At 37.9% G+C, this 21,360-nt stretch overlaps 3 protein-coding genes across 5 annotated transcripts in view; 1 reads left to right on the top strand and 2 right to left on the bottom strand.

The window, feature by feature from the left end:
- Nucleotides 1–280: 280 nt before the first annotated feature.
- On the bottom strand, nucleotides 281–5,402 carry LOC134804303 (large ribosomal subunit protein uL30m). The gene is made up of 3 exons (XM_063777315.1): nucleotides 5,203–5,402; nucleotides 1,274–1,400; nucleotides 281–628 (listed from the first exon to the last, which is right to left on the bottom strand). Exons 1-3 carry the CDS (start codon nucleotides 5,316–5,318, stop codon nucleotides 332–334), a joined length of 540 nt encoding a protein of 179 aa, XP_063633385.1. The 5' UTR covers nucleotides 5,319–5,402; the 3' UTR covers nucleotides 281–331.
- Nucleotides 5,403–6,643: 1,241 nt separating this feature from the next.
- LOC134804974 (uncharacterized) lies at nucleotides 6,644–10,424 on the top strand. The gene is made up of 5 exons (XM_063778266.1): nucleotides 6,644–8,287; nucleotides 8,463–8,520; nucleotides 8,855–8,979; nucleotides 9,376–9,539; nucleotides 10,219–10,424. The coding sequence occupies exons 1-5, from the start codon at nucleotides 6,777–6,779 to the stop codon at nucleotides 10,305–10,307; spliced, it is 1,947 nt and encodes a 648-aa protein (XP_063634336.1). The 5' UTR covers nucleotides 6,644–6,776; the 3' UTR covers nucleotides 10,308–10,424.
- A 7,087-nt stretch (nucleotides 10,425–17,511) lies between these two features.
- The window catches only part of LOC134804272 (GTPase-activating Rap/Ran-GAP domain-like protein 3), a 155,423-nt gene continuing 151,574 nt past the window's right edge, over nucleotides 17,512–21,360 (bottom strand). For all 3 annotated transcript variants that reach the window (XM_063777258.1, XM_063777259.1, XM_063777260.1), the window contains 2 exons: nucleotides 18,502–18,641; nucleotides 17,512–18,348 (listed from right to left, as the gene is read on the bottom strand). In XM_063777258.1, coding sequence (XP_063633328.1) covers nucleotides 18,157–18,348; nucleotides 18,502–18,641 — 332 coding nt within the window. In that variant the 3' untranslated portion in view covers nucleotides 17,512–18,156. The remainder of the gene's footprint in view (nucleotides 18,349–18,501; nucleotides 18,642–21,360) is intronic.

Genomic DNA, 21,360 nt, shown 5'->3' with positions numbered 1-21,360 from the left:
TTCCTAAGACAAGAAATGAATAGAGAATAAATAACTACATATTCACCCTATTTGGGGACAATCCTTAAGAGGTTGTTTAGACACAAAGCAGCGAGTCAGCTAAGTTCACAATTAACACATTCAGCGCCAAGAACCTGACAGTCGGGTACACGTTAATAGTGACTACGCGCTCCATACGGCGAAGACGTGGCTACGCGCTACAAGCGTAAGCCGTAGCACTTAGAGGCAATGAATGTGTTAAATATACATAAAGGGACTTTAGAATGACAAAGAACAAATAATATATTACACTATTGTTTTATTGCTACTATAAATATACAAGTTAAAGTATCTAAAATCCACCACCAAAAGCCTGATTCCACTTATGCCTTGAATCTCTCTTTATTGTGGTGGAATCCATTTTCTTTTTGTTGTTATCAAAGTTTTCTAAAGCCTCAATCTGTTCTGGTTGTGGAGCTAGTGTTTTTGTAACTACACACTGTCCATTTTCTTTCAGGATTGTATGTTTGATGTCTTCCGGGGCAGGTTCTCCGTAGGGGAAAGTGATTGGGGTGACTTTTATTAAATGTTTTACTTTCCAAAGCCTGGAATTGTTTTCAGGTATATTCTTCACAATGGTGACTCTGGTCTGAAAGAAGTATTGTTTCATAAGTTTAATTGATAACACTTGAGAAATTTACACATACAGATTGATATGCAATAGGTACTATTAATAAATTTCTTGTATAAGCTGATGCCAATATCCAAAAAAACAAGTAACCCAAGTACTTTTTTTGTGATAACAATTATGTAACTTACATAGTCTTGATTAGTCTGAACCAAGAACAATGTTAAATCAAAGAGTAAGACTTTGGAAACTCGGTATGCATTCATCCAGTGACATAGATATCTAGGGACTGGCTTTACGGGCAATAATAATGACTATAATGAGGCATGACAGGAGCCAGTACAGCGGTGTGACACCGCTACAATGCGATTGGTTGATGAGTTCGCATCACGCGCGCGATTGGTTGACGAGTTCGCATTACGCGCGCTATTGGTCGCAACTACTTGCGTTAGACTGCACGATTGGCTGGAATTCGTGAGTAACACCGCTGAACTAGTACCATTTTTAGTGCACGTAAGGCCCGTCCTTAAATATTATACGTCAATTATTATTCGTCAAACTAATTTAGTGTTTATTTCAAGATTAGTTGATAATATTTACTCTATGTACTTCTATGTGCAATACAGCATACTGAATGTAAATAAAACTAGTTAAGTATAGTAATACCTCTTCGTCAATTTTCAGCTCTTTCATGATCAGTTTCAGGTACCAAGGCTGGTGTTTCAGGGTTTTTATTCGTTCGACTCTAAACAACTTTGAAGGGGTGTACTCTGGATCTTTGTGATCTGGATGCCTAAAATAGTAAAGAAAATATTATACTGTAGCTCCCTCTCAATATTAGACAAGCCCCGAGCAAGTTAGCTTTCAAGCGGTTGCTACATAAGTATCTGCTGAAACAAGAGTTCGAGTAGTGTCCATCATTATATATTATATATTATGAGTATGTATGAAATATGCAGTAGTATATTAATTATATACATTCTAGTATTTTTATTTGTGTATTCTATACCCACCAAAAACATTCTGTAAAAAACTAGCCAAGTCTCGATGGAGCTGCTTGTTTATCTCTAAAAAGTAATGAAATCTAGACAAAGTCGTGCCAAGTCTAAGGTTCCTTACTGCGATTTCTTTATTATTATAGTTAATGTTGTGTGACTTGGCCGTTGAAGGGTACACAAGGGTACAAAACCAGGTGCTCCATGACACCATTGCACCAATCTGTCGCCAGAACCGCTACTCATTGACGATGGAAAATTGCCACTTGGAAAACGTTAATTCAATAACCAGTCAATTGTAGGCTTGATAAAGCTGCGTATTTCAATAATACTTATGCATAGGCGAGCCTGAAACAAACACTTCTTTTTGAAGCGTCAAATCGACCATCGATCTAACATAAAATCGACGTACAGACGGACTTCTATCAATGATTAGAAGTCCGTCTGTACTGGAAATAATTTATTATACTGTATGTTTGGTGTCATGGAGCACCTGGTTTTGTACCCTTGTGTACCCTTCAACGGCCAAGTCACACAACATTAACTATAATAATAAAGAAATCGCAGTAAGGAACCTTAGACTTGGCACGACTTTGTCTAGATTTCATTACTTTTTAGAGATAAACAAGCAGCTCCATCGAGACTTGGCTAGTTTTTTACAGAATGTTTTTGGTGGGATTTCACTTCTTTTTGTAGAAACGTGGGCATATTGATTTATTTTATTAGATTTTCTTATTTGACATATTTTTTTTCTTTTTAGTAGTTTTTTTATTACCATATCTCTAAAGGCTCCGTCACACATGAGCGTTTTCAAAGCGCGGCGTGAGCGGGGCACGATGCGAGCGTGACGCGAGCGCGTGGCGCTCACGATCTGCGCTTGGACGCAGCGGCCCGCCGGCGCGCTGCGCGCGCGACCCGCTTTGATCACGCCCGCGCAGTCACACACAACACAGCGCATGCTGCGAGCGGTCACTCGATTACTGAACGTTGGACGTTGGAAAGCATGATCATGGACGTTGAATAGTTTCACGAGCGTTTTGTAGCCTGCAGCAGTATATTGCGACAATACTGCCGACTGCATTACTGCAGCAAATGTCAAATACGATGATGCTGACCGAATTTTTGATATTTACCTCAGTAATTCAGTCGGCAGTAGTGCATGCTGCAATCCTGCTGCAGTATAGCTGCCGACTGCATTACTGCCAAAAATGTCAAAGTTTATGTATTTTTAACCGCCTTAAAATAAAGTTTCTCAGTTTGACCCGTATGTATGTTTGTTCGCGATTATCTCGCGTTTGGCTGAACCGATTTTGATGCGGTTTTCAGAAAAGTGTTTGTTACATTCTGGTAAAGGTTTTAGCATATATCTGAGCTGATGCTGAACCCTGGTTGTACCTAGTGGAACTCAGGTTTGGTGCAACATAAGCCCACGCTATTTTGGTCATCCGTCACATCTTGATGAGCACTTGGGAGAGCAGTACCTTAGACAGCTGATGCTGAACCCTGGCTGTACCTAGTGGAACTCAGGTTTGGTACAACATAAGCCCACGCTATTTTGGTCATCCGTCACATCTTGATGAGCACTTGGGAGAGCAGTACCCAAGATAGAGCTGATGCTGAACCCTGGCTGTACCTAGTGGAACTCAGGTTTGGTGCAACATAGGCGGGTCGAAAACATTCTGTGTTCGCGTCTTTCCTGTAGACATACACAAGAGTTAAGGGCTATAAAGGTTAATTTTCTTATTTAACCCTTATCCACGTGAAAAGGTCCTCCTTTTATTCAGAGAACTGTGATAAAATCATTACTTACATGCCCACAAGCTGTTAACTATTGCCCACAGAAGAGAAAAATGTACAGTTCGCGCGAACACGCTAGTTTTCTCTTCTGTGGGCAATAGTTAACAGCTTGTGGGCATGTAAGTAATGATTTTATCACAGTTCTCTGAATAAAAAGAGGACCTTTTCACGTGGATAATGGTTAAACAAGAAAATTAACCTTTATAGCCCTTAACTCTTGTGTATGTCTACAGGAAAGACGCGAACACAGAATGTTTTTGACCCAGGCACACTTTGTTTTGGTTAACCGACTTGTCGTCGTGTGCCTGTTGCAGAGTTCCACTAGGCGGTCATCAAGATGTAACGGATGACCAAAATAGCGTGGGGCTATGTTGCACCAAACCTAAGTTCCACTAGGTACAGCCAAGGTTCAGCATCAGCTCTATTTCAGGTACTGCTCTCCCAAGTGCTCATCAAGATGTGATGGATAACCAAACTAGCGTTGGCCTATGTTACACCAAACCTAAGTTCCAGTAGGTACAGCCAGGGTTCAGCATTAGCTCTATCTTGGGTACTGCTCTCCCAAGTGCTCATCAAGATGTGACGGATGACCAAAATAGCGTTGGCCTATGTTGCACCAAACCTGAGTTCCACTAGGTACAGCTAGCGTTCAGCATCAGCTCTATTTCAGGTACTGCTCTCCCAAGTGCTCATCAAGATGTGACGGATGACCAAAATAGCGTGGGCCTATGTTGCACCAAACCTGAGTTCCAGTAGGTACAGCCAGGGTTCAGCATCAGCTCTATCTTGGGTACTGCGTTCCCAAAGGCTCATCAAGGCGTGTCGGATGATCAAAACAGTGTGTGCATATGTTGCACCAAGCCTGAGTTCCACTAGGTACAGCCAGGGTTCAGCATCAGCTCCATCTTGGGTACTACTTTCCCAAAGGCTCATCAAGGCGTATCGGATGACCAAAACAGTGTGTACATATGTTGCACCAAGCAAAACGCCTATGTCTGACGGAGCCTTAATACAGCTGAGACCAGCTGAGGGTTCTTCATCAGATACTTCAGACCTTCGATTTTTGACATCAAATGAAGCGGCCCACCAATTTGAATATTTTTTGTAAAGGCGGTATGTCGATCTCCAATAGTTTGGTTGGGCTCTTGTGTTTTCTAATCAGGGTCACCAGGTACTCCAGATCTTCGATTATCCTAGTTTTTATAGTTTTCCCTTTATGTGGCCATTAAACCCTAACTCTGTACCAAATTTCAGCTCTCTGAGTTTATGGGAAGTACTAGTTCTATTCTGATGATCATAAGTGAGTGAGTGTGTGTCATAAATGCGAAACTTTGCTTTCGCTTAACTTCGGAACTAAATGACCTACAGACTTGAAATTTTGGATTTTAAGTATGTGATTATAGCTTACTGGATGACGAAAATTTCTGCGTTCTGGTCTTATCCAGAGGTTCTCAAATAGGGACCTGAAAATGCGGCGAAATGGTTCCAGTAAAGGATGGTACGGCAGTGTTTGCTTCGCGCTCGACTTGGCGGGGGCACTGCCGTGCCCCCTGATGTAGTTTATCATTATCAGAATTATTAGTTGTTCAGTTGTTTTCCAATGTTCTAATAAATGCCTCTGTTCTCCTTGCACCATTTTTACATGTCTCTGTTTGGCCCGATGGTTGACTGGTAGAGAATGCCATTAGGCATTAAGTTCGCCATTTGTACATTATTTTTATGTTTTGTGCAATAAAGTTTAAATAAATAAATAGCTGGTGCTGTGATAAAAATATTACAATAACCATAATTATTCTAAGATACCTTGGGTAATACGTGATCCCTCCTGGGTATTTAATTCCGCCCGGGGGAGGTGCGAAACCTCTTGCTCTTGAGAATGTAGCCAACGGGCTACAAACCTTTAGGAGCTGTTTGTTCATTTTAACCTTTTATTTGATCCAGTATATTGTACAAAATAATGAATACCCAGTAATCCTAACCTCTCCGTTTCACAAGAACCCATAAACCACAACGCACTTTTTTTTAGTTTTGTTAATTAACACAGATAATATAACTTGGAGGGGCTCATCAGACGGTTATGGTTTATAAACATAACAGAGCGAGACAGAAGTATAGTAAGAACAAGATAAAAGTTGTCAAACGAGTTGTTGCTGATAAATCGAAGCAAAATAGTGCCAAAAACAAAAACTCTTGGGTCCTACAAATCCTACAAGCCCCGCCCACCGCTGTAATCCGCCGCGCAGGATTGTGTGTGGGTTATCGTCCTACGTTGCGTACTGCCGTGTTTGACGTAAGACAGTAGTGCGCGCCATTTTTTTGAAATTTATAAAGAAAATCGCTGTTTGTGGGACCAAAAATCACCCAATCACTCCAACAAACAATGGAGGAATAGGCATTGCAACAATTATTACCAATACTTAAGAAATATGGCGCTCTCTGGCGAATTTTTAGCAGTTTCTTTTCCCACACTCTTTTTTATTTTTATCCCATAACAAGAAAATGCATAGCAGAAGAGCTATTTTCTTTTTTTTTTAATTGCGCGTAACTGATGATGGACGGCAAAAGAGTACCGTGCAGTACCGTGTGTGAGCTATATCCTAAGCCGTAGTCCTGCGAGCCGGACTACAAGGTAGGAGTGTGAATGGGGGGCTTTACATCGATTTGTCAAGGTTAAAAATAATTTGATTTTTTAAATTATTAAAGCCCCCCATTCACACTCCTACCGTGTAGTCCGCCACGTAGTGCGCCTCATATTGTAGGATTGTGTATGGGGGTCGCGGACTACGTGCCGTCCTACATCACCCAAGTAGGATGCCTCTTGGGTCCTACAAATCCTGCAAGCCCCACCCACCGCTGTAGTCCGCCTCGCAGGATTGTGTGTGGGTTGTCGTCCTACGTTACGGACTGCCGTGTTTGACGTAAGACAGCAGTGCGCGCCATTTTTTTGAAATTTATAAAGAAAATCGCTGTTTGTGGGACCAAAAATCACCCAATCACTCCAACAAACAATGGAGGAATAGGCATTGCAACAATTATTACCAATACTTAAGAGATATGACGCTCTCTGGCGAATTTTTAGCAGTTTCTTTTAGGACTACAATGTAGAAGTGTGAATGGGGGGCTTTAGACGTAATCTTTAAGTATATTATATCTATGGCTCTAGTTTGAACCATAAATATGATCTAAACTTTGGTCGCGTCTGTGGTAAACTTAACTGTCAAAATTTAAATAGTCTAGTAGTTTGTTGTCATACCGAAGTGTTTGTAATAGAATTTAGTTTATAAAGTGTTTTATTAAAATGATTTCTTTACTTTTATCAACATCAGCAACTAGAAAAAAGTAGCTTCCGCATTTGTAGAACTTAGTTGTTGATCTCCATGAAGAGAGTGCGCTTCTTAACTCCGTGTAGGGCAGAAAACTTGGTTACAATGAATGAGTCTGATTGCCATTCGCCCCGACCTTTCCTCCAAAGGAATCTGGACACGGAAGCGCCGGAGCTTCCATGTGTTTTTGCGCAAGACGTGTTGTATAGTCCAGACCCCGTCAAGAGATTCGAGTATAGCGATACTTCACCTTATCCGACTGTGAATAAGACCGAAGTAGTCAGTAGATTTGATACGGGCAACCATTGGTCGCCCAGTAATGAACTGGAGCTGAGCATGCTGGATTCATCAAGCCAGCAACCTAGAAAACCAGTATACTTTACACCAGTGTCAAGTGCATCTAGTCAGGAAAATGTTTGCAGTGCCCAGAGCAGGAGGTTACATTTAACGCCTGAACCATCTAATGTTTTATCTCCTATTGAGAATGGTAAAATTGTTACACCACCTAATGTCCTGCATAAAGATGATAACTTCTTTATAACCCGTGGAGGCTTGAACAGGTTTCAGCTTCAGGATACAGTTCAGGTTCAGATGAATAAAATGGCTTTGGGAAAGGAGAATCACTACAATGTGACAGCTCATGGTCCCGTGAACAGGGCTCCCAAACCCTCTCCTCAAGCATCCTGTGGCAACTTGGATGATAGCTGCAGTTGTCATCACTGTAATAAAACTCAAACTCATTCTAACTTTAATACTTCTACACCGGGAAATATTGGGCGCAATGGGCAAAATTGTGGACACCAAAGAGAAAACAACTGCCTGAACATTATACAGCCACCACCACCACAACCAACTTGTAATCATTGCATGTGTTCACAAGAAAAACAAACCACAAATGTTAGAAAAGAATCTATTCCACCAAAGAATCCAAATGCAGTTGACAAGAAAGCATGGATCATAGAAAGGTATGAGCAAGCTAAAAACCAATGCACTGATGTTGAAAAACAAATGAATGTAAGCAAGGAAAAGCGAGAGCCGACAGTTGGTGACCTCTTAAAGATTATTAAACTGCAGAATGAGCAGTTGCAATTGCTACAAGAGAAAGTGGACAAATTAATAACAAATGCTAGTTGTGTGCCTCAGATGCCCATTCAAAACATTGTGAGGGAGCATGTTGCAGTGGAAACTATAGACACAGATCAGCACAAGATATCCATAGGGGTGATGACGAGTTTAGAAATGGTACGAACATCGACAGTTATAAACAAAGAGCTGAAGAAGCAAACATATGACAATGCACAGATACAGTGCAACCGTTCTGAAATAAGCATTAAAGAGGTTGTTAAACAGCCTGTTAATTTAAATTTTCTCGATGGTATATTACCTGTAGGTAAGACAGTGGAAGCAAGTATGCATGAGAGCCCTGATGCACAGCATGTGTCAAACTACAACGATGAAAAGACTCTGAATGAGCAGAGTCTGTACAATGTGCAGGTTGATAATGCCACCACACCACTCATGTCTCCTGACCAAAGCCTCTACTTGGATGTTAGGGATTACAGTGGGTAAGTCCCAAAATTATAAAAAAAGAAACAATAACTAAGATTGAGTTACTTGTGTTAAGAAAACACCACTCATCAACTTGCTGCTTCTGACATTTAAAATGAGGCAACAGCAAAATGAATATTGATTGTACTTCTAATTTACTCATCACATTATTTAATACATTATCTTTTTCAGCTCAGATTCAGGCAGTGACCACTCCAATGTTGGATGGACATACTACAATAAAGTTATGGTAACTACTATCTTAATATTTCACCAAACATTATTATCATCAGAATCAGATTTAAAACATATTTGTAATAGGAGCAAAAAATTAAACCATAGATTATTAAACCAACATCAGTAATTGAAAAAAAAATGTGTAAGTTTATTTTTATTTGATGATTCCTCTGACAACATATTTAAACTTTGACTGAAATAAATTGCCACCTTAATCACTATGGTATTAACTACTGAGATTTTTACCCAGTTGTTTTCAGTGTTATAACTGTTTGGAATAACCCGTTCAGCCCAGTTACCTAAAAGGTAAATCATATGTTAACTATTTGTGTTTGGCTTCCTTACAGACACACGTAAATGGCGTACTCCAAGACTCGGACATGCCGTCGTCGGCCAGCGCGCTGTACCGGAACACGAGGCAGCAATGCGTGCAGATGCACATTGATAAGACCAACATATCAGTCACCAAAAGGTAAGGGTCACATCCCACTGCAGTGTGACAAAGCCTTTACCGCATAATATTCAAAGCCGTATAGCGCCATTTACATCATCTATCAAATTCAAAGCAGGAACTATCTTAGCAGAGTGAATAACATTATTTACATCATAAACTATCTACAGATGTAGTGCATAATTTTTTCGAACGTATTTTCACGGAAACGTACGAACGTGTCTTGTTATTTCAGTCAGGCTCGGTACAAAAAGTACTGAGGTTGACTGAAGTAGCATGACAACTACGAACGTTTCCGAGAAAATACGATGGAAAACAATTATGCACTACATCTGTATGTAGCACATAGAAAGGTTCTCAAATAGACATTCCCGGCTTCTTCTGACTGACTTTATTTATGTAACTCGTTTTTCACAGAGTGACGTTCGGCGACGAGCCAGCCGTGCAATCCGCCGACACAAGCCTACGTATGAATCAGCTCGCGGCTAAGTACCTGAAGACTGCGCCGGCGCCCGCGCCGCGGCAGAACGAGATGAGCTTCGCCACTAGGAACTATATGGAGAGACACAAGATTTTACAAGGTTGATACCAATAGTAGTAATAGTAACTCTCTAGACTGACCAGTGACCATTGGTCGATCTTATGCGCCGCGGTCGCCGACACAAGTAGGCGTATGAACCAGCTCGCGGCCAAGTACTTGAAGGCAGCGCCCATCGCTCGACAGAAAGCACTATGGACGAATGCATGAATTTTATAACAACAGCAATAATTAACTGCCCATTGGTGGAACTTATGCGTTTGCTATACGGTTTACGAATTATCAGTTAAAAGTGCGTACAGATCTAGCGAATGCGCCGGTACTGTGCACGCATGTTTGCTTCAAACTGCACGCGTAATTATAGTTCCACTCTACCGCTAATCCAGCCGGTTGGTAGGTAAAGTAAAGAAGTTGCGCGGTGATCGAGTAGAAGCTAGTTTTGAGATTGAAATTAATTTATATATAACATTTTGACTTACTGAACATAATACGAATTGGCTTCGTAACGCCAAGCTTTCAATCAGTCCGCTTCAGTAAAATGCTAGACCTGTAAGCACAACTCATGTAAGACTTTCATACCTAGGCAGCGCATATATTATTATCACAATGACGAGTTTGACGAGAAAATCTGGAGTAAATATAAATTCTATAATAATAATAGAATATCAGACTTTAGACGTCCTTGGCGTTCAAAGGGTTGACTTTTCTTTTTTTTATTCCAGGTCAAAGTTCGTCAAGACGTGCCCCACTAGGTGAGATACCCCGGTTTTTAGACATTACTACTTTAAAACAACAACCAAAGTTGTTATAGCATATTGATATCGATTTACTGTACATTGATTATGAGTGTATTTTAAGACAAGGGTACTTTAATGTATTTGCTAAGTTATTTATATAAGTAAATAAAACAACATGAATTCTCATTGAACAGACATTTATTTCTTTTAATAAACTCCAGATAAAAATAACAGGGTTAAAATCTCGAATCGTAAATTGCTATCGTCGAGAGAAGAGAAAAATATCAAAAGTCACATTCATCTTAAAGCCAAGTAATAATGTTTCAATATCCAAGAAATATTTTATAAATTTACAATAGGATCATGGGATTACCAAATATTTTATATGGATATTTTAGTGCCAAAGACAAAATATTTGGTAACATCCATACAAAGTGGCGTTCCCCATTGCTGTCAAGTTATCATATATGGTATAACTCAGCAGGTCTCTCCTTCCCCTAATCCCATTTTATATAGATAAGGGATTTAGAAGTTTAGTTGACACATACGATATCTAAAGTTGCAAACCTCTTTATTACGTTCGAATAACAAGGTTTGAGACTATAATATAGTGTATTGACCCGTGCTATAACATGATATCTATGTAGTTAGCTCACTATTCCATAATCAAGAAATCAAAATACATAGGTTTTTAGTAGGGATATCCTGTATAACAAATACAGAAGAACACAAATTTGTACAACTACAGCGATACCCAGCTGGACTATATAATATATCTGTGTGTATGTACACTGCTGCAGAGATACCTGACTTAATTGCATACATAATGCAGTATACGAATATGTAAGATCATAATTTTTCTAAATAAAAAAAAAAAAACTCTTATTCACAAAACACGTAAGTAGTCAATGTTTTATTCAAATACAATTTCGCGGGCTTGCGATTGGCCAGACTCCAGCGTTCAGTGGAAAACGGGTCTAGGACCAGGCGGCCGATTTTTGAAATTCGACCGCTCGATTTGGGGTCATCCATTAATTACACCATACGTTTAGGGGGAGGGAGGGGGTCAAGAAAATGTGACATGATGTGACAAGGGGGAGGGGGGAGTCATAAACTTTGTGACGTCACTTTAACTTCATCAGTAACCGAAAATGTATTTAAATTATTTTATACGCTAATTATCATCTAAATAACAAGGTTTTGAAACGATAATCATTTTTATTCGTTTAATTTTATTTCTCAATCAGTTTTGGGTTATAAAATTACTAATATTTCTTTTGTCAAAAATATTTTCATAAAATATTAAATAAATATTTGCCGATTTCGTTGAAGAAATGTGACGTCACACCAGGGGGGAGGGGTTTGCCAAATGTGACCAAGTGTGACAAGGAGGGGGGAGGGGTAAAAAAACCTAGAAATTCGTGTGACGTAATTAATGGATGACCCCTTTCGGGTATTTCGTTCAATAATATGTTCACTACTAGGCATTTAAATTATGCTAATAGAATTGAAAAAGAGTGGTCAATACCACTAGATTCCCAATTTCTATCGCTCGTATTTAAAAAAATAACATTTCGCCGTTTTCCACCGATTTTCGAGTGACGAAATCGTGCGATCGAAATTCAAAAATCGTCCCCCTGTAAGATTATTTATTAGAGCAATTTGTCATTGATTATGTGCTTAAAGGTACCGTACAAATTTTTAGTTTTATCTGGCCTAGTATAATGTTGCTTAAAACAAAACCACGTAATAGTTTTGAAAATGGATTTAAAACAATATGATGAAAGACAAATGTTACGGCGAAACTTTTAGAGAAATGAGAGCAGAATATTCGCAACCGGAATTCACCATTTTGTAAACCTCATTTTAACTTCTGTTTGTGTTTAAAAGAAACATAGTTCGTGTGGCTCTCATTAACTTAGATAAACGGTGACGGTAAAGGTTACAGAACAAAATATGTGAGTTTAGTTTGCACCTCTGCCTGCATCTCTGAATGTAATGCGACAGTAGCCTATTAGGTATTAAATTTATTTATATTAATATTAATACCCTCTCTCGCAACGCAATTTAACGTTACTGAACAATTGATAAACTCTGCTAAATATCATCTATTACCAATATAATTAGGAATTGTCGTGGGATGAGTTACACCTTCAATTTAGGCGTAAAATATGTCTTTATTTGAATATCTGTCTCAACTACTTTTGTATGAAGTCACCGAAGCGGGTCTCGGGTCTTTCCGTCGAGGACATAACAGATTGTCCTAAGAGACATCGCAGCATCTACTTTAAATAGACATTTACGATCTACACATGTAACATTTAGTAGCTTATACTTTAAGCGTAGATGAGATTTTTGGAAAGACCCTAGTAAGTGACAGGTTCCGATTTTGCATAAAGAGTTCACGGATGACCCAGCCTAGTTCTCAATGATGTGTCCAACACATGGGTAATCATCAGTACTGATCGCTCACGGATATTTAAGTATTGCCCATGGACCTTCCTGAGTATAGGCGCATACACCGCGCATTTGTTCAAGAGTACTGTAGAAATATGGGCTACAAATCGCATCCGCATTAAGAGAGTACGAGTACATTTCACGCTATCGCTATATGAAAATCGGACCCCTACCATTTACTTTCGAAATCTTGTTTAGGGGTATCCAAACCAATTCCTAAATAGCCTTTATCATTTCCATAACACAGTCTTCCCCTGACAAAACTTCGATGCGAGATTAAACTAACTTAAACTCTACTTCGTAAACACATATCCCGCTTCGGTGATAATAGTAATTAATATTTAAATGTAAGTCATTCTGTCGCGCTAATCATATCTGCATACCCAATGCATTAGCTTCCTTACCTACTGTGGGACTAGACTAGGTCGATTTGTGCAAGTGTCCCGTAATATTTATTTGAAACAAAGTTTAAAATCGACTCTCAATCATTAATTTTTGGGTTGCAGATATGCTAAGAGCGGCAACATTGTCAGTCTGTTGGTCCATGAATAGTGTACTGTCCCTAGGGCACGTTTAGGGCGTGGTAAATGCTAAAGCGCCTACAGAATTGATTTGAATATTTTTTCATATAGGGGCTGTCCATAAATTACGTCATCGTTTTTTGACGATTTTTGACCCCCCCCCCCTAAAATCATCCAAAAATCATGCTTCAAATGACCCCGTTTCCTCCTACGACATGCTACCGTCATCCGATGTCCAGACCCCCCCCCCCCCTAATTTGAAATGACGTAATTTATGAACAGCCCCATATTAGCGTACTTTCATCAATTTCTTACTTTGAAATCAGGCTTTTGCTGTTACCATTAATTAAAATCACGATAGTTTGTCCAGATAATACACAGCCAGTTGGTTATCAATAGGTACACGTTAGTTTTAGGTTGATTCTCGCATATTAGGATCCCAAATATGCCCAAGGGTCTTTTGAGTAACATACAATCTAACGAATCTTTGGTTGGCCAGTGGCTCAAACCACTACATAAAATATTGACATTTATTTATCACTACTGCCGGCCTAGCCAAGGTTACAATCGCTATCGCTTCGACAACGAAAAGCATTATGTTTCTCTATCACTCTTCCATATTAGCGCGACAGTGACAGTTGCGTTTCGATCGCTACGGAGCGTAAGCGATTGGCATCTTGGCTACGCGGCCTGCTGAGAATAATATCGATCTCTATGACATTTATTCACGGGTCGGTAAACATTACACAAGTTGTGGATTAGGTACATGCATTACTATAGTAATCTATGGAGGTAACTACATGCAGTTCCATTAACAAATGACTTCGAGAAAGCTTCTAACGAGTAGCGATGCAACTCAATCCGGTGAGTTGTCAATGAGAACATTTGAATCAGTCCTAGCCGTCCGCTGAGGTTTGGTACCGCCCCTATCCTCCCTATATTGTAAATTTAACATTTAATTATTTTTTATTTTTTATATTTTTTTATAAGTAGATATCACATAAAATGATTTCAATATAGTCTCCAAACAACGATTAGTGACTATAGATAACAATTAGTACTTAGGTAAGTATTAAATTCAACATGGAATGATTGCGTTCGTGCGGCGCCTACTACGCCACCACTGTACCGACTGCACCCAATAAAACAGTAGTTCAAATATACCATTCGCCTAAAAGGCCTCGTTAGCTTAATCACACACAAATTTACTAATATAGACACGCTGACGAACATATAAAAGTGATTTTATAAAATCGTTTTTCAATCCTAAAGAGATTATTGTTCAATTGCGTATATCTATGAAAGTATATTTGTCGTTTTTATACATCTCACGCCCGAGATTGCACTATTCTTGGTACAGACAATGTGAACAATGTGATTGAATATGGCAATTTCCGATAATAACAATACATATATGGTCATGGAAACAAGTAAACAGTGAAGTGATTTACATAGGCCTATTACGATCGTCGAGATAAAACAATATTATGCGTGGCTTCCGTGGCATGAAGACTGGTGACGGCTACGTACCGTTCAGCGTAATATAATATATATTAGAATCACCTATCCATTAGGTATACATATAATATATATAAATAGATTTAACATCTTCGTACTAGTGTTTTTAAATTCATTTCCTATTCTATAAAGAGATCTTAGTTGCTATCAGTTTGGTTCTTTCTTTGGTTGGCCGATGGGCCTCTCCTCACGTTACTTACTTTATATTTATACCCTCTGAAATATCAAGATATAATATCATTAAAAATAGTTACTACTAGAATTCCATCTCTGTAAAGACAGTAGTTATTGTTATACTTAAGTAAATACTGTTTCAATTCTCTTGCATCGCAAAATGTAAGTTTTAATTAAGTCTAGATGATAATCAAATTAATTGGATGGCACTTCTTTTCTGGTGTCCTAATAGACATTTAAGGTATAATTTAATTTAGAAATTCTTTAACTAAGCTAATTTTAATAAGTAGTGACTGTGAGATTTAAAGTTACCTATGTCAGAGAATAATTTCGATTTCCCAATGTCATTGAAATATTGACTAGATCTTTTTGACGTCCCTATCTACCGTAGATACCTATAGTAGGTAGGTAAGTAAAATAATACCTACTATTATTATGTCGTTCAGCAGATTTCGAAGTTATAAATGATAATCATATACAAAATGATTATAAAAGATAGGTGCATCAACATCATCGTTGACGTTATTGTGTAATTTCTAACGTATTCATGAATAGGTAGTGTTCTGTGTAAGTACCCAAATTCAACAAAAATCTGCTCATCGTCACTATTGTATAAGTATCATACAGGAGTGTAGATATTTTATTATAATATTTACATTTAGAATCTTAAGATATATTATAAATATAATGTTTTATTTATTATAACTAATGTATTTTTTGAAATGCTTTATATAACATTCCATTTTCTTTGTCTTTGACAATTTGTTAAAACCGCCTTTCTAATATTTTGAGCATTTATTTTGTGCATACAAATCTAACTCAAAGAGAATTAAATCACTACGCACTAAGGGGTAAATTCACGATCTACGCGGCCAAAAGTCGATTTATCAAAACAATAAATACCTCTGCGATAACAGCTACCTGCGGTAGAGGACCCTTTAGCGGCTAGATAACAACCCCTCCCACCCTCGTATGCACTTTCTAATTCGTTTCACGTCAGTCGGAATTTGATCGTGTCACTTCGTGTATGTTACTTGTTCTCGGCGCTCTTAGAAAAGCAAAACTTTGACGGTGTGGTTTATTGTTTTTAAGAGATCAAGAGTGAAAAAAATCATGGATTCTGAAACAGCAGGTTAGTAATTTATAAGCAGAAATAAAAATATGCTTTACTTATTTGTTTTTGAGGCTAGGTTAATGCTCTGAAAGAGAGACTGTTTTTGAGCGTCATTTTTCGCAAGAAAAAAACTTCACTCGTTAATAAGTAATACAATAGGGTGAGATCGAGCAGAATTGTTAACGACATGTTATAGTCTATTGTTTTGGTTATTATAATAAAAAAAAAGACTTTCCGCATGCTTCCGCCAAATCATAATTTTTATACTTTAAAAATAATCCGCCATTTTACTTAAAAATTAACTTTTTTTTGTATTGAGTTTAATCGACATGTTTATTTGTTTTAGATGTACCAAATACGTCAGAAATGAAGATGGTGACTAGAAAACACATATTTTATCTCTTCAAAAGTAAAAATTTACCTACATTGGAAGAAAAACTGTGTTCCTTAAGAGATCAACTTTTTTCTAGTGAAGGCTGCACTAATGAGCCAATAGAATTATTTAAAAGCAATTTTGCTTATTTCAAGTCAGAATTTAAGACTAGATGGAGTAAAGCTCAGTATAAAGAAGACAGATTCATAAAAAAACAATAATTCTTGGCTAGAAGGCTCTTTCGCGATTCCCGTTGCTGAAAGTCCGTTGTTTGTAGATATGCCAAAGGCAAATTTCGGCAACACGAATGATGGAAACACCAGCAGAAGGTTTTTTGATGATCCAAAATTAGCATCAGATATAACTGGAATCAGTTACGAGCTGATATATAGATTAAAAGTAATTTTAGAGACGATATCAAGCTGCCACAAAATTGACTCTGAAAAATACGACAGTAACGCAAAGGAAACAGGAGAACTATATGTCAAATTATACGGATGGCATCCCATGACGCCCACGATGCATAAGATACTAGTCCATGGTGTTGTTATTATAAAAAAATGCGTTACTACCTATTGGACAGCTCACTGAAGAAGCTGCAGAAGCGCGTAACAAGCATTTCCGATCTCATCGACTTGATTTCGCAAGGAAGTTTACGAAAGAAAGCTGCAACACGGATATTTTTAATCGCTTACTTTTGAGTTCCGACCCCTTACTGAGCTGCAGGAGAAAAGTAAAAAAAAGAAAGCACAGTACTTTCCTGCCAGAGACGATAGAATTGCTATTGCCTGCCGATCCGAACCCAGAGTGCTCTTCTGGAAGCGAAGAAGAAAACATCATAGCAGAGACTGTAGCGTAATATGGCAACTGATTTTATTTCAGTAATAAATTATTATTCACATTTTACTATATTTTTAATTTTTTCCTCTTTTGTGCAGAGGTCGAAATTTTACATATCAGTAGAATTTTGAAAAAATTACCCTATAAATTAAAAAAAAATATCATGAAACAGTTGTTTCAACTTCGTAAAAGGTTAAAAGATACAAAAACCCGCAAAAATAATTTTGGCCCCGTAGATCGTGAATTTACCCCTATGTGCTACGTTTTAATCTAACTAAATTGCCAGAAAGTCAAAGTCAGTTCTTTTAAAGTATTGTAATTTTAATAATGTTAGTACTTTTTTTTATTTGGTTACTTATATCAATAATTTATATAAGTAACTAGGCAAAACCATCAAACATTGTGATGTGGATGATAATTATTAGTAGTGGGTATTATATATACATATAAGTGATTGTTAGCGGTAGACTAAGTTGTCCACAGATGAGGGTTTTATACAATTTTATTGTGAATACAGCGGTAAGTATCGTCTTATAGATATACTACTATGCAGTCCGCACTACCCCTTCCCCCGTCAATCTTGACTTTATATCACATCTTTTCCATTACTTAGTTAATTTATTTAGTACTAGATTAGATACAACCACGATATAAGAGATACAACCGTGTATGTGATCCGGGAGACATCTGAACGACTATTCATATCAGAAAAGTCAATGTTTGTGGCAGTGGCAAACAAAGTACCTAGATACACTCACGGCCGTGGCCAATTAGATCACAAACTCAGAGTATCGCTTCAATAAAAATATAATTAATCTACCTTCACAGTAGAACCTACTCCAAATATATTTGGTATACTTCAAAGATATCAATAACATAGAGTAAAATTTGTAAATCGACTAGATCAGTTTTAAATTGTGCACGGTTTAGTCTCGCGACGTGGATGGTCGCGGCTCCGTGGGGGCTCGCGACGTGGATGGGCGCTGGTAGTCGAGCCGCTGGAGCCCCGAGGGTCCGGGCTGAGGCTCCGCCTGGGCTCTCGCGGCCGCTTGAGGCTGAGCTCCTTGGGGCAGTAGCGCCGCTGCCTGAAGCAGCGCGGCCGCACCTTGAGGCCGCGGCTGCGGATACAAATAAGACATTTCCTTAATTATCGAGCTATGGTTAATATCAGGAATAAGCGTAGGCGTTTTGCAGGGCGGTATAAGAAGAAAAAAACCCATTTTTTTGTCCTATAACAGAAATATAATAATAAGTTGAAGTTGAGTAGGTACCTGGTCCACAGAGACTGACTGGCGCGCGTAGGCGCCGGCGCCGAGGTTGCCGTGCGGGATCTTGTACACTCGCACGCAGCGGGACGACGACGCCGACGTCGGCGGCGTCGCCGGCTGCTCGGTCGAAGTCAAACTTGACACTAAAATAAAGTACCTACGGTTAATCATAACGAATCGAATATCTATATATGTAGTAGGTTTAGTAAGGAACACAAATGTATGGAACAGCATGCACTTTAGTCTCAGGCGATGCCGCTTGGCACGATTGTTCCTTAGGTCAAACAAAGTTGATCTGGCCCGGTAGTAGGCCATCAAACGAAGGAAAAACAGGGGAAATAATTCGTGTATAAGCGAATTTTGGCACAGTTGTAGGTAAAAGTGCCTTACACAACATACTAAAAGTACTGGTGGATGGGGGTTGTGCTAACGGGTGGGGGAGGGTTTAAAGGTCCCTTTTTTTAGTTTTTCGTAAATAACTCGTAAACGGTGGCTCATAACAAAAAATGTTCTTATACATAAGTAATCTACATAAAATTGCCTACAAGAAAGATTCCGTACACTTTTTTGCTAGGGTCAATATTCAAAAAGATATCAACACGGGAACGTTACTTAAAATCAATTCTGTGATCTGTTTTTTTTTATATGTTCGTATATAATTCGTAAAGAGTGGCCAATAGCAAAAAATGTTCTGAAACGTAAATAATCTACACAAAATTTCCTACGAAAAAGATACAGTAATCTTTTCGCAAGGATCAATATTTAAAAAGTTATCAAAGAAATAATTTTATTTATAATCAATACTTAGGTTCATTTATTTTTAGTTTTTCGTAAATTACTCGTAAACGGTAGCTCATAGCAGAAAATATTCTGCAATATAAATAATCTACATACAATTGGCTACAAAAAACATACTGAATACTTTTCACTAGGCTCAATATTCAAAAAGATAGTAAAGCCAGAAAGTTAATTATAATCAATTTTAAAGTCTCTTTTTAGTTTTTCATAAATAACTCTTAAACGGTAGCCCATATCAAAAAATGTTCTAAAATATAAATAATCTACATAAAATTTTCTATAAAAAACAAATCAAATATTTTTCTCAGGGATTAATATTTAAAAAGATATTAAAGGGGGAATGTTAACTACAATCACTTCTCAGATCCCTTTTATTTGGTTTTTCATAAATAACTCGTAAACGGTTGCCTATTGCAAAAAAAACTTATACTTAAGTAATCCTGATAAAATTCTCTACAAAAAATATTATTTATACTTTTTCGCTAGGATCAATATTTCACGAGATATTAAAGGGGAAAGTTAATTATAATCAATTTGCAGGTGTTTTTTTTTAGTTTTCGTAAATAACTTGTAAACGGTGGCCCATAGTAAAAATTGTTCTTATACATAAAAAATTAACATAAAATTGCCTACAAGAAAGATCTAGTACACTTTTTCGCTAGGATCAATAGTAAAAAAGATATCCACTCGTTAGCACAACCCCCATCCACAAGTACTTTCAGTATGTTGTGTAAGGCACTTTTACCTACAACTGTGCGAAAATTCGCTTATACACGAATTATTTCCCCTGTTTTTCCTTCGTTTGGTGGCCTACTACCGGGCCAGATCAACTTTGTTTGAAAATTTGGTCTTCATTTGGTGGCCTATGCCGGGAGATCGTACCATGCAGACCCCCCAAAAGGGGGTGGGGGGGGGGGGGGTGAAAGGGTCGGCTCCCCAGGTCCAATCTATGCTATATTCCTTCCTAGTCTTAGCAACTAGGGCAAAGAAATAATTATTATACCTTTCCATACAAAAAAAAATATTTTTGAAAATGTAATGTAATTTTTTGTGACAACTTTGGGTGTTGCAATCACAGTGTGGCGATTTGCACTAAATAAAAAATGGGAAGATGTAGCCCATGTATTCTTTATTCAGAAAAATGTCACTTTATAGTAGGCATTCTTACATTTTTTCGTAATAAAAAAATAATTTATAGCGCGTGGCGGTAACGATTTCCATACAAATGGAACTATGCCCAAAGTCAAAGATTAAAAGTGTTTACTAAAACACTGAATTTGGCATTTTAAAAGTTTAAATATAATGTTTTAATTAGTTTTCTATCCGTTTTTGCCCTTTTTTGGTAAAAATTTGTTGTTTTTATTTTTCTTCCATACATACTTTCTCCCCCCCCCCCCCATTTCCCCCCCTTAAGGGTTGATTTTATAAAATTTTATTTTATCTTAAACTTAAATCTGTCACATTTAATTGACGTTGAAAATTTCAGCTTCATATCTTCAGGGGTTTAGATTGTATGATGTCTGGAAGTAAGCAGAGACTTGTTAGATATTATAATGTATGGAATATTATGAAATAAAATGTCTTTAGCTCAAACACATGTAGATCCTAAACTACTGAACATTTTAACCTGAAAGTTTGAACATCGATTAATTACAAAAGGTATAAGTTAATTATAAAAACAAATTTTGGGGGAAATGGGGGGGGGGGGGGGGGGGGGGGAGAAAATTTGTATGGAAGAAAAATAAAAACAACAAATTTGTACCATAAAGAGCAAAATAGCATGGAAAAATCATTAGAACATTATATTTAAACTTTTAAAATGCCAAATTCAGTGTTTTAGTAAACATTTTTAATCTTTGAATTTGGGCATAGGGGCTATTCATAAATTACGTCATTTCAAATTAGGGGGGGGGGGGTCTGGACATCGGATGACGGTAGCATGAAGTAGGAGGAAATGGGGTCATTTGAAGCATGATTTTTGGATGATTATAGGGGGGGGGGGGGGGGGTCCAAAATCGTCAAAAAACGATGACGTAATTTATGGACAGCCCCAAAGTTCCATTT

Source organism: Cydia splendana, chromosome Z (assembly GCF_910591565.1).
Source record: "Cydia splendana chromosome Z, ilCydSple1.2, whole genome shotgun sequence".
Classification (NCBI taxonomy): Eukaryota; Metazoa; Arthropoda; class Insecta; order Lepidoptera; family Tortricidae; genus Cydia; species Cydia splendana.
The sequence above is the reverse complement of the archived record's forward strand: the minus strand, read 5'-3'. Positions and strand labels throughout refer to the sequence as shown.